Here is a 14,115-nt window from a genome sequence, read left to right as displayed (position 1 = left end):
CAGTGGAAAATCAACCAAACTAATTCATTAAATGCTTCTCTTTTGCTTTTAAAGCTGTTTCTTTTCAATGTTAATTAAATAATGCAAATCACTTTAGTATTTTTTTAAATACTAAATTAATAAATATCAAACAATTAAATGCATGCTATTAATTCTCCTTTCTTTAAAGCCGTAGTTCTCAGAAGTTAGCAAGATTAAAAAAGGTACTGACAGGGCTTCCCTGGTGGCGCAGTGGTTGAGAAACTGCCTGCCAATGCAGCGGACGTGGGTTCGAGCCCTGGTCTGGGAAGATACCACATGCCGCGGAGCAACTGGGCCCGTGAGCCACAGCTACTGAGCCTGCGCGTCTGGAGCCTGTGCTCCGCAGCCGCGATAGTGAGGCCCGCGCACCGCGATGAAGAGTGGCCCCCGCTTGCCGCAACTAGAGAAAGCCCTCGCACAGAAACGAAGACCCAACACAGCCATAAATAAATAAATAAATAAATTTAAAATGCATTAAAAAAAAAAAAAAAAAAAGGTACTGACATAAAGACTAGAAAAAAAGGACTAATAATGACTGTTCTAATTTATTATTTTTTAAAATATTTCCATAACATAAGAGAATGTACTTACTATTGTTTGAAACTAGAACCAAAATAACATAGACAGACATTCTTTTCAAATTTGTGTTTGAATCATTGTTGGATAAGAACCAAGTTAAGTCTTCAAACAATTCTGAAGTGCACAAAGTCTGCTGACAGTAAACTGAAATATGAAAATATAATTTTAATTTCTATGTATTAGCACAGACAAGTTTTAAAATATGCTGAACAAAATATAAAATTGCCATATGGATGATTCTCAACCAGATCTCATTTCACTGACATTTATTAGTCATACAACAAATTCTGACAATCTTATGTGCTTACTCAATTAACAGACCAAAGAAGCAATATTTTAATCAGAAGTACTTGATCTAGGTTCTAAAACATGTACTGCAATCTCATAGAATTTCCAATAAAAGCCTAAGTGAACAAAAATTTAAAATAAAACATGACCAAAATATTGAGGATAAGTAACAAAACATAGCCAAAGAAAAATTTAAGAAAATTCAGAAACCTGCTTTAGAAAAGAGGGACAAATGATACTTGTGGTATTTTTAAAGAGAGTTTTCTAGATATAAAAATATCTTTCCCAAAGACAAAAATGATACCTACATGACAGGAGAGGTTTTTTGGTGATAATCATGCAATAAGCAGAATTTTTAAAAAATAATTTGAACACATATATCCAGTGTCTAGAACAGCTTTTAGACACTCTCAAAGGCAAAGGCAATGTCTTATTTATCCCCAATGCCTAGCACACAGCTTGGTTCTCAACAAGTGGTGAAGAAATATTTAACGGTTGAAAATATAAGAATATAAAGTTATTTGACAAACTGATAGTTTAGATTTAACCTCATTTCAGGTATGCTACAGAAAAATGTTTTTGTTGGCCATACAGAAAGCATATTTATCCACATACAAGATGGCTGTAAGTTATCTTCATATTTTGATTCAAGTACCTGGATATATAGATAATGAACAGAATAGGAAAACTAGAAATAGACTCATTAAGTGATAATGGTAGCATCTCAAACCAATGTGAAAAAGATCTACTTTTAATAAGAAGTGTTGGGATAGCTGGACTGCCATATTAAGAAAAAGATAAAACTGGAACCATTCATCACATCATATCCCAGGAAAATTCAAAAAGAATAAAACATGTATAACTAAAAAATAAAAATCACACAAGTACCAAAAGAAAACATGGATGGATTCCCCTGTAATCTGGGAGTATGGAAAAATTTCCTATGATTCAAAATCCAAAAGCAAAAAAGAGAAAGAATGATGAATTTTATTTTTATAAAAATAAAAAACATTCGTATGGCAAAAAAAAAAAAAAAAGATAAGCATAGTAAAAGACAAAGTAAAAAAATGTTTCCAACTAATGGCAAGAAAAATTGTGAAAGATTTTGAAATGGATGATAACAACTACTGAATGTCCTGTCTAGCACACCCTTCTAGATTATTTGTGTCTTTTACTGTCTTCAGGCTATTTTATAACTCTGTAAATTGCAGAAAACTGATATTAGCGCAAGTTATTCTTGTCCACAGAAATACAAAACATTTCCACCAGTAGAACATAATTGATTTTTGACCTGCAGACACTGACCAGTCATGTGCTTATTCCTAAATTTCAGCTTTCCCAAATGCCTATAGTATTGTTTTTTGCCATTACTTTTGAAACAGTTGTAACATTTTACTCATTCCCTCATTAGTTAATAAGATAAATAAAATCTTTGGTATGCATTAATTTAAATAAAATACCTGGATAAAACTATCCAGACATGTAAAAAAGGAATTGAATTCTAAAATTATTTTTTAGTAGTTTGTTAAAGTATAACACAATGATTAAAGGATAGTGAAATAAAGTTTTCATATTTTACCATTTTGTTCTGCAACAGCTCCTAATGTATATAATGCTGCTTCTTTTACCATACTATGTTCACTTGACTTTGCAAGATTTTTTACAAACATCAAACCACCAATTTCCCGAAAATAAAGACTTGCATTACCTGTAGAGTGCGCAGACAAAACAAAGAAGAATATTTATTATAATTATTATTTTAAGGACAATAAATCACATGAACCTAGTAACATAATATGTAAAGTAACTGAGTAGAAGAGAAAGAACTATGTTTATTTCATATATCACAATATTAAACAACTAGAATCACAAATAAAAATTCACTATCATGTCTTACTGTTTTGTTGGCAAATTGAATGAATAGTGACAAGAGCTTCCTTTTGCGAAAAAGCATTGTCCATTTGATACTTCAGACACTCCAATAATAAGTTCAGGTCAGTCTTCATTTCTAAAGAACAAAAATTTCATTATTTTAAACCAAACATTTCCTTTCAAAAACTAACCATTTAAATTTCACCCTCTAAATACATATCTTTGTATTTGCTTTTTAAATATGTATTACTTTTTAAAATCTAATAAGCAATAAAGATATGTAAAAGAAAGATGTTCCTTAGATAATATAACTTGAAATGAACTTCTTATAATTATTTGATTTTCCCTTTGCATGAAATATAGGAAAAGAAAATCCAAATATTATTTTCTTTAATTAAAGCCACATTGGTTTAAATATCTGCTATTTAGAGTGAACTGAATGAAAATGAAAATACACCATATTAGGGGCTTCCCTGGTGGCACAGTGGTTAGGAATCCGCCTGCCAATGCAGGGGACATGGGTTCGATCCCTGGCTCAGGAAGATCCCACATGCCACGAAGCAACAAAGCCCGTGTGCCACAACTCCTGAGCCTGCTCTCCAGAGCCTGCGAGCCACAACCCCTGAAGCCTGGGCGCCTAGAGCCCATGCTCTGCAACAAGAGAAGCCACCGCAATGAGAAGCCCACGCACCACAACGAAGAGTAGCCCCCACTCACCGCAACTAGAGAAAGCCCACGCACAGCAACAAAGACCCAATGCAGCCAAAAATAAATACAATAAATAAATTTTAAAAATACCTTTAAAATAAAAATAGTGTTTTCTGAAGTGTAGAAAAGATAAGCCACAAATGGAGAAAATACTTGTAAAGCACATATCTGATAAAAACATATCCAGAAAACATATAGACCTTTCAAAACTCAACAACGAGAGCAAACCACCCAACAAAACAACGAGCAAAAGATTTGAACAGACAAAAAAGATATACAGATAGCAAATAAGCACATGAAAAGCTGCTCAACATCATTAATCATTAGGAAAATGCAAATTAAAACCATAAGGAGACATTATTACATGCCCACTAGAATGACTAAAATTTAAAAGACTGACCACAACATATTTTGACAAGGATACAAAGGAACTATAACTCTCATATACTGCTGGTGGACACATAAAATAGTACAACCACTTTGAAAGTTTAGCAGTTTCATAAATTGTTAAACATACACCTAAAATTTGATGCAGTCATTCTACTCCTAAGTACTTACTCAAAATAAAAGGAGATATATGTACATACAAAGACTTGTACACAAATGTTCATGGTGACATTATATGTAATAACCAAAAATTGTAAACAACTGAAATGTCCATCAGCAGATGAATGGATAAAGAAGTTGTGGTATAACCATACAACGGAATACTATTTAGCGATAAAAAGGAATTAACTATTCATACATACAACCACATGGATAAATCTCAAAATACTTATGCTGAGTGAAATAAACTACACACAAAAAAGAGTATACGATAGTATACTGTACAATTCCATATATTGAAAAAACACAAACTAGTCTACAGTAACGGAAGGCACATCAGTGGTTGCTTGGGGAAAGGAGGTCCAGGAAGGGACAGAAGGGAGGTATTACAAAGGGACACGAGGCTATGTTCACTATAATGATTGTGCTGATGTTTACACAATGCTGGGTATATACATATGTTAAAATTTATCAACATACAAAATTTAAATATTTATTTACAACTAAAAGGAAATAATAGACAATCATTTTCCTATAAAATTCTTTACAATAGCCTTTAAACAATTTCTTCTCTTAGTTTTAAGGATTTAAATAAAATTGTACATAGATTGACATAATGCTTGAATTAATATTTAAAGTTTTCAAAGATATAGGATGAAGGGAGGAAAAAAATATAGAGAAGCACACTAAAAAAAAACAACTAAGATCTACTGTGAATCAATTAGTCTTCCCCTTGACAGAAATTCAACTGGCAATTTGGTTCAATGAAATAATTCATGACTCAATTTGTTAGTAAAATATCATAGTACAAAGGTTATCACTGAGTTGTCTTGGAGTAACAGCAAACTTTTATTGATCATGTTCTACATTAATATAAACCATAAGAAGGTTAGTGTGACTGTATAGATATCAATAAGCCATTCATCATCAATAACATGCCAAAGAGGATTTTTGATGGGGCATGGTGATTTTCAATTCTAGGCACAGAAACTTTTTATGTACTTTTCTTAATTCCTTCTGTACTTCTTTTTCGTACTTTAATATTTCCTATCATAATCCCTCCCTTCCCAGACAAAGCACCTACTGATATCTACAACTGGGTTTTTATCTTCTCCAGGCTATGCAAGCTAGCTCCTTCAATAATTCCTGAAGACAATAAACAAGCAAACAAAAACTGAAGTGTATACAATACCAAAACCACAAGCAATAAAAGAAAATTCAATAAATTGGACTTAAAACTGAAAATTTCTGAGCTTCAAAAGGTATCATTAAGAATGTAAAAAGACAACTCACAGACTGAAAGAAAATATCTGCAAATCAGATATATCCAATAAGGGGTTCGTGTTCAGAATACATAAGGAACTCCTAAAACTCAACAGTAAAAGACAACCCAATTAAAAAGCATGCAAAGGATTTAAATAGACATTTCTCCAAAGAACATATACAAATGGTCAATAAGTATATGAAAAGATGCTCAATATCATTAGTTCTTAGGGAAGTGCAAACTAAAGCCACAATTAGGTACCACTTCACATCCACTAGGATGGCTATAATCAAAAATAGTCTAACATTCTGACCAAGGATTTGGAGAAATTGGAACCCTTATACATTGCTGTGGGAATGTAAAATGGTACAGCTGCTTTCGTAAACAGTCTAGCAATTCCTCAAAAGGTTAAACATAAATTTACCATAGATTCAGCAATTCCACTCCTGGGTATATACCCAAAAGAAATGAAAACATATGTCTACCCCAAAACTTATACATGGATATTCATAGCAGCGCTATTCATAATAGCCAAACAATGGAGACCCAAATGTTCATCAACTCTTGAATGGATAAATAATATATGATATATCCATTCAATGGAATCATTCCACAAAAAAGAGGAATGAAGATACTGAGACAACATGGATGATCCTTGAAAACATTATGCTAAGTGAAAGAAGCTAGTCAAAAAGGCCCACATATTATATGATTCCATTTATATAAAATGTCCTGAATAGGCAAATTTAGAGACATAAAACAGATTAGTGGTTGTCTAGGGTTAACAGGGGTGTGTGTGTGGGGGGATGTGACTGCTAAAGGGTACAGGTTTCTTTGAGGGTGACGAAAATGTTCTAAAATTGATTGTGGTGATGGTTGTACAACACTGTGAATATATGAAAACAAGTGAACTGTATATTTTAAATGAGTAAATTATGTGGTATGTCAATTACATCTTAATAAATTTATAGGTATACATATATATATATTTTTAATTACTGGTATGCTCTGCAGTTGACCTAATGACTGAAGTAGCCCCAATCACAGTTCTTTTGGGTGATTGATATGGATGCTGGGAAAGAGACAGTCTCTCTCCTTTGCAAGTCTCAAACTGTATGTAAATTTGGCTATTCACTTCCAAGGCCAAATCTGGACCCTTGTCATTAGTCAGAACAGCTCTACCACTGATATTTTCAACTCCATTATTTCATTTTCTGAATATTACTCCTAATTCTTTCAACTGTCTTACTTCCTTATTCTTATATTTACTCCTTGACCCCTATGATCTCTACTTCCTTTACTCGTGTTCTCAGAGACTTGGTTTCATTTCCTTCCCTCTTCATCCCAGATCCCATGGTTCATCACCTCAACCATTATCTTGCTAGGAGTTCTTTGACCCCTTGTCCTTCTACCAAACATGTTTTATAATCCTAATTGTGACTCAAAACAGTTTCTTTTCTCTGCTCTTTCAGCTCAAATTTGGGCACTGCTAAAAGGAAAAAAAAAAAATTCAGCAGTTATACCATTGCAAATATTTGGTATGCATTCCAGGTTACACTCCCCAACTCTACTCAGCAACCCCATCCATGGTCAGCTCCATCTCCAATTCCCTTCTGTTGTTTCTCCCATTTTCCTCAATGGCTACTCCAAATCTTCAGCTCTCTTCAAACCTCATCTCTTTCTCTTCCACTTCATGTTTTAATTTCGGGCCCCCCAGAAGTAGACCATGAAACAAAAATTTGAGTGCAAGTACTGTTTTGAAAAGATGAAACAGAAAGGGAAGGTAGACACAAGTAACCCCACCAGGAAACTCTGGGAGCTAGGGTAGAGCCATGTGTCTCAGAGTCATCCCGGTCGAAGTGTGAAGAGTATTTATCCATCAGCTCCCATCAGTTGTTTAGGGCTGATTCCAGAGAATAAGCCATTAATTATTTGTCATCTCTGGCTCTGCCTTGCTCTCTGGGCAAAGCAGGTTATAAATGCTATAATAAACTCTCAGTCAAAAAGACACAGATGTTAGGCTTCACAGAATTCCGAGAACACTTTCCACAACACAGAATTCCTACAAAAATATCTGCAGCCACACCCATTCTTACCTCTTCCTCTACAATATCACACCAGGATCCAGCTCCCATCCTGTTCATGGTTAACACATTCACCTGTGTTTTGGGATCCTGCAGTGACTACAACTACAGCTGGCCCATGAACAACACGGGGATTAAGGGCACCGACCCTCCACTCAGTTGAAAACCCACATATAATTTGTAATCCGCCCTCCATATTTCTACATCCTCCTATTCAACCAACCTCAGATCATGTAGTACTATCAAAAAAAAAATCTGAAAATAAGTGGACCCACACAGTTCAAACCCATGTTGTTCAAGGTTCAACTGTACTATAGTGTTTTTCTTGCCCAGAATGATTTCCCTCTTCCTTCTTGTGGTTCCTTCGGAGAACACTTCCTCACAACTCTGAGTTTCCCAGTTGTATGAACTGATACGTTTCCTTTTTTTTCTTGAACTAGTTTGAGTTGGATTTCTCTCGCATACAACTCAAAAGGCACTATTACAGGCCTATGACCTTCTTTAAAATATATTCATTTAACAAATCTTTATAGAATGTCTACTCTGCATCCACTCTGTATCAGATAGGGATTCTGATTCCAAGGAACTCACAATCTGGTGATAGAGACAGAAGAGGATGTAAGTAATTCCCATAGTGTGATAAATGATCTGAGAGGAGCATCTCCAGCAATTATCCCGTCTTTCCAGTTTCTTCAATTTCTCCCTCTCCATAATCCCCATTCCCTTTTCACATATTCTCTTATCTCTATACCTCTTATAAGACTCCTTAACATTACATCCTCCCTCTAGTTAATGCCATATATCTTCAGACAAGCTTTTAAGAAGAGTAAGCTATTCATACTCTCTCCAGACTATTTCCCACCCAGACCTCAATATACTGCAATCTGGCTGAAATCTATTGAATTTACTATTAATAAAACAAAAGACCTCCTAAATGAAAAATCCAGTGGATACTTCAGTCTTTATCTGTGATATTTAACACTGAAGCTCTTGGGTAATCTTTCTCAAAGCATTCTCCTAAGGCTGATTTCCAAAATACCACATTCCTGACCTTTCTGAAATGTTTTTCTCGGTCTTTTTTTGAGGGTCCTCTTCCTCAGCCAAACCCTGATGTGACGGGGTGCATTAGGGAATACTATTCCTCATCCTTTTCTATTTTAATATTTCCTCTCTGGTTAACCTCCTTTATGCCCATGAATTAAATTTCCATTTTTCTGAGGACAGCTCTGAAATTTGATGGTGGTCCTCTCAGGTTTCCACTGTTCTTATATATACCTCCATTAAATCAGCTATCATATGGTATTCTAATTATGAACATGCCATCTCCCATTAGAATGTCAGTTTCCTGAAGTCAGTGTGACAGGCACAGAGTAGATGCTTAATAAATATTCATGTAAATTGCTGAACAATTCTTTCATTTCCTGGAGACTGTCAGATAATCTGCAGTATATCCCACAAATACACTATAAAACAAATTCCAGATATATGATCTATAAATTTCTCACCTTGTATTTTCTTTGTGTCCTCACTTTCCATGCTTGTCTGCATTCTTTTACCTTATATTTCATCTGTAAGATAAAGGTATTTTCTCAATTTAAATCAATTTTGAGAATTCCAGAATTATATATGCAAAGGGGTAGGAAAAGAATAGTTTTCTCAAACCAGAAAAGCAAAGATTGAATCTGAAACTTATTAGGTGTGTGGTATTAGGTATGCTTAAGTTCTCTGAGGCTCAGTTTCCTCATCTGTAAAATATAAATTTCCAACTTCATAGAGTTGTTATAAGAATTAAATTTGAAAACATACATAAATGCACCTCGCACTCTTAAGTACTACAGGCATTCAACACATTTTATTAAACAAACACACGAATGATTGGTTGACTGAATCTAGCTGCTCCACTTCTGGTTCTCCTTCCTTATTTTCTTTTCTGTAAATTTTTATCCCATCATTTCAGATTGGGCACTCCTCCATGAATCAGAGGTTTAAAACACAAATAAGCACAAACTCTTTAGATGTGCATTTCTCTTCACAAGCTTAGCTTAATACTAAAATTTTTTCTAATAAATCATGGTTATTTTCAAGCTTAAACCTCTGTTTATATTCATTAGACGAATTTAAAAAATAACTTGCAACCCTAATACGGCCTCTCACATTCTTTAAAATGCTAAACTGATTTTTTAGAAAAATACATCAGAGTCCAATTAATTTCTTAGAGCAATAAATCAGGACTCACAGAACTCTAAAATTCTTATTTACTCCAGCACTGGGTGGTTAAAGAGAGATAGTTAATTATCCTTTCTATCTTTCATTTTAACTCTCAAACTGAAAATTCCCAAACAAAAAATTTAATGATAAATATGAGAATCTTTTACAAAGTAATATACAAATATTTACTAGTTTTGTCATTTTTTTAACCTAAATATTCCATTTAAAAAGGAATGGGTAGGTACATCACAGTATATCCACAGGATAGGATATTGTTACAAGAATATTGACATTTACTTGAAATGTTTGACAGTATGGAAAATGCTTATGTTACAATGTAATCAAAAGAGCAAGACTCAAAATTTTATCTACAGTATGACCCCAATTATGTAGAGGCAAACATAAAATAAAACTAGATGGAAAATAGCAACAATATTAACACTAGTTGTCTTTAGCTGGTGGTGTTTTATTTCACTGTTTTTCATTTTTCACAAGTTTTATAATAGAAGCTTCTAATGTTCAGCAAGCCCAATGATAGGCCAGGCTCTATAAACCCCTATAAACCTTATAAATACTATCTTTTTAGTCTTTACAACAACCCTGCAAGGGAGCTATAAGGATAAAGATAGATGAGGAGAAAGTAAACAATTCGCTCAAGTTCAAACAGCTAGTAAGCGCCAGAGCTAGAATGGGAACCAAGAAAATCTGAGGCAAGGGCTACACTCTTATCCTGTTATACTGTCTCCTACATATAATTTGGAGACATATTATAAACAGACATACTATATATAAATGAAAATTTACAGGAAAATTTACATCCTTTTTTAAAGGTTGCATTATCTTTGAGCAAATGGGTTAGGATTTGGAAAAAGACTAGATTAAAAAACAGCCTGTTAAAAAAAAAAGACGTATCACACATGCAGGTTTTTGCTTTGTGAGGGAGTTTAAGGACTATTTCCTTAGTTTTAATTAGTCAATCTATTCTGCTTTTTAATATAATTTTCATATTTAAAGAGGGATATGTTTTAAATTGAAGCTGACAACACAAACTACCTTCTGTTCCCCTTTGTCTGTCTTTCTTATACTGTTTTCTAATAAATGGTTACTTTGCACAGTAAAATAAGATAAAGCGTGCCAAATATCTAGTAGCATTAATACAAGTCATCTATTTACCTGCTACATGCTTAAAAACATTCACAGCAAAGGACAAGTTATAACTTCCAAGGGAGGGATAACTATAAAATTATATTTAAAAGTATAAAATATAGTATAATCCCAAGAACAAAATCATCTGCCCAATAAAGCATATTATTAAGTATTTTCAGTAACTTAGTGAATAGATGCAAACTGCCATGAACAAGATTTCAAAATTATTTACTGTATTCTCACAGGGGGAAAAAGGGATTTTTTTCCAGGTAACAGGACGAAACTACCCTACTTACAGGTTGCACTCAATCAATTCCCCAAAATAGTACTGTTAAACTCAAATTTAAGCAAGAAAATGAACTGAACATTCCTCTTTTACGTGGCCTAGAAAATGTTAACAGGAAAAGCCTTTTGAAATCTAAATAGCACTCCCCAAAATATCTGAAAGATAAATGACATCTTTCTGTGCATAAGGCTGGCAGGGCTGAAAATCCCACCATATCTGCCACCACTGAGTTGTTGACAGTGGATCCTCAGCTTGGGCTCATACCAAGCGGAAACTTTTCCCTAAAGTAGGAGAGGCAAGGGAGAAACGGCCAAGATGCAAGTAATGTAATGTAAACTTTCTGTTAGAATAGTTTAGATTGAGAAAAAACAGTCGATCAGGTCCAGAAACAGTCTGAGGGTACCAGGAGCCATTTCACTACAACAACACTCCCGGTCTCAGGAGACTGGAGCAGCCGTTCCGCATTCATTCTCATCACCTCATCCCAGTTTCCACAGATAACCGATAGACATCTTTCCCAGGAGAGAAGACTAACTCCACCCTGTTTCGTCAATTTGCGCTCATTAACACCACGGCCTGGCTCACCTAAACAGCTGGAGGAACTCCTTTTGAAGAGCATACGTGGTCCCTCGGGCCCTTCCCTCTTAGACCAGGGTTCTCCAACTCCTGCAGGGACGGGGCCGCTGGTTAGCGACCCGAGGCCGGCTCCACCACAGGCGATTCACCGGCAGGGCAGCGGGTGGGTCTGAAAGTCAGTCCCGTTAACGTGCCCTCCCCTTCAGGTGATGCGGAACACAGGGTCCCACCCCCGATCTGAGAAACAACTGCCCCAGCAGCGCCCACCCCCTTCATACATCAGAATCACCTGGGGAGGTGCCCGAGTATTCTGAAGTACAATCGGCCAGGCTCTAGCCGCCTAAGTGGTACGTGACAATTCTCTTTTTCCCTGTGCGGGCCTCAGCCCGGGGCGACCGCCTCCTCAGGACCCATCCCGCCTCATCACCCCATCCCCTCATGTGGGTCGGTTAAGAAGGTTAGAGCGGGGCGTTCTGCATCCCAGACCTTCCACAGGAGGCGACGGGCGGGTTCCGAGGCGGGGCTGAGGCAGGACCCGAACGCGCAGGGAATGGAGGCCGTGGCCTTTACCCTTAAGTCGCAGCGCCCTGGGATTCGCCCTTTTTCCCTTGCCGCCCGCCTAGCACGACGCCCGACCTGGTTTCCCGCCGAGAAGACCTGGCGCACTTCGGTGGGGCGGGACTTCCGGCCGCCCCGCCCCCACGCGGAGTTTCTCGCCGGCCGCTACTCACCCACTTTCCAAAGGGCAGCGGATAGCAAGTGTGCGCCTGTTTAAGTAGTGGAAAGTCACAATATGAAGGGGAAATCCTGTAATCTCACTGCTCCCTGTGTAAAGGGCTTTCTTTGCTCGGAGGGGCGTTCGCCCGAAGGAGTTAGGAGAACGGGCTCTGGGGTCGCTGAGGCCGGCGTCGTGGCCTCGGGTAGGTGTGCGCAGGCGTGGGGAGGAGGCTGTCTGAGCCCCAAGCGCTGCCATCATTAGTCTTTTCCAAACTTCCCTCCGCTTTGTATCCTGTTCTTGTTTTCTGATAAAACTATACATCTGAAATATTTGTCTTTTTTAAATTGTATTTTTAAAAATTTATTTATTTTTGGCCGTGTGTGGGCTCTGTCTAGTTGTGGCTACTCTTCGTTGCAGTGCGTGGGCTTCTCACTGTAGTGACTTCTCTTGTTGCAGAGCGTGGGCTCTAGGTGCACAGGCTTCAGTAGTTGTGGCACACGGGCTCAGTAGTTGTGGCTTGCGGGCTCTAGAGCGCAGGCTCAGTAGCTTGTGGCACACGGGCTTAGTTGCTCTGCAGCATGTGGGATCTTCTGGAGCAGGGCTCGAACCCGTGTCCCCTTCATTGGCAGGTGGATTCTTAACCACTGCGCCACCAGGGAAGCCCCCTTTTTTTTTTAACATCTTTATTGGAGTATAATTGCTTTACAATGTTGTGTTAGTTGCTGCTGTTTAACAAAGTGAATCAGCTATATATATACATATATCCCCATATCCCCTCCCTCTTGGCGTCTTCCTCCCACCCTCCCTATCCCACCCCTTTAGGTGGACACAAAGCACTGAGCTGATCTCCCTGTGCTATGTGGCTGCTTCCCACTAGCTATCTATTTTACATTTGGTAGTGTATATATATGTCAATGCTACTCTCTCACTTCTTCCCAGCTTACCCTTCCCCCTCCCCATGTCCTCAAATGCATTCTCTATGTCTGCGTCTTTATTCCTGTCCTGCCCCTAGGTTCCTCAGAACTGTTTTTTTTTTTTAAGGTTCCATATTTATGTGTTAGCATACAGTATTTGTTTCTTTCTGACTTACTTTACTCTGTATGACAGTCTCTAGGTCCATCCACCTCACTACAGATAACAATTTCTTTTTATGGCTAATATTCCATTGTATATATGTGCCACATATTCTTTATCCATTCATCTGTCGATGGACACTGAGGTTGCCGCCATGTCCTGGGGGAAGCCCCTTTTAAATTGTATTTTTACAAACAGTGATGGTATTAAGATGTCCACAGCTAAAATCTGCACGTGCCTTAAATTCATTATTTAAGATTATAAGAAAAAATATTTTAAGCTATTTCTAATGTAACACAAGACCTTTTTTTTTAAAATTTTTAATTTATTTTTGGCTGCATTGGGTCTTCATTGCTGCGTGTGGGCTTTTCTCTAGTTGTGGTGAGCGGGGGCTACTCTTCGTTGTGGTGTGCGGGCTGTGCGGGCTGTGCGGGCTTCTCATTGCGGTGGCTTCTCTTGTTGCAGAGCACAGGCTCTAGGCGCGTGGGCTTCAGTAGTTGTGGCACGCGGGCTCAGTAGTTGTCGCTCACAAGCTCTAGAGTGCAGGCTCAGTAGTTGTGGCGCACGGGCTTAGTTGCTCCGCAGCATGTGGGATCTTCCCGGACCAGGGATCGAACCCATGTCCCCTGCATTGGCAGACGGATTCTTATCCACTGCACCACCAGGGAAGTCCATACAAGACATTTCTATGATAAGTAACTTTGAAATAGCAAGCCAGAAATAATGAACTCAGTTAGAAATGGAT

At 37.4% G+C, this 14,115-nt stretch overlaps 1 protein-coding gene across 11 annotated transcripts in view; it reads right to left on the bottom strand.

Annotated features, from left to right (window-relative positions):
* The window catches only part of TERB1 (telomere repeat binding bouquet formation protein 1), a 53,237-nt gene extending 39,139 nt beyond the window's left edge, over window positions 1–14,098 (bottom strand). For 6 of the 11 annotated variants that reach the window (XM_082368915.1, XM_082368917.1, XM_082368919.1 and 3 more), the window contains exons 1-5: window positions 11,588–14,098; window positions 8,868–8,930; window positions 2,786–2,896; window positions 2,468–2,596; window positions 613–744 (exon numbers count right to left, since the gene is read on the bottom strand). In XM_082368915.1, coding sequence (XP_082225041.1) covers window positions 613–744; window positions 2,468–2,596; window positions 2,786–2,896; window positions 8,868–8,910 — 415 coding nt within the window. In that variant the 5' untranslated portion in view covers window positions 8,911–8,930; window positions 11,588–14,098. The remainder of the gene's footprint in view (window positions 1–612; window positions 745–2,467; window positions 2,597–2,785; window positions 2,897–8,867; window positions 8,931–11,587) is intronic. The other 5 variants (XM_082368909.1, XM_082368912.1, XM_082368911.1 and 2 more) reach the window with 5 other exon arrangements.
* Window positions 14,099–14,115: the final 17 nt, after the last annotated feature.

Source organism: Balaenoptera borealis (genome assembly GCF_965194805.1).
Source record: "Balaenoptera borealis genome assembly, chromosome: 19".
In the NCBI taxonomy this organism is placed as follows: domain Eukaryota; kingdom Metazoa; phylum Chordata; class Mammalia; order Artiodactyla; family Balaenopteridae; genus Balaenoptera; species Balaenoptera borealis.
This window is presented reverse-complemented; position numbering and strand designations above follow the sequence as displayed.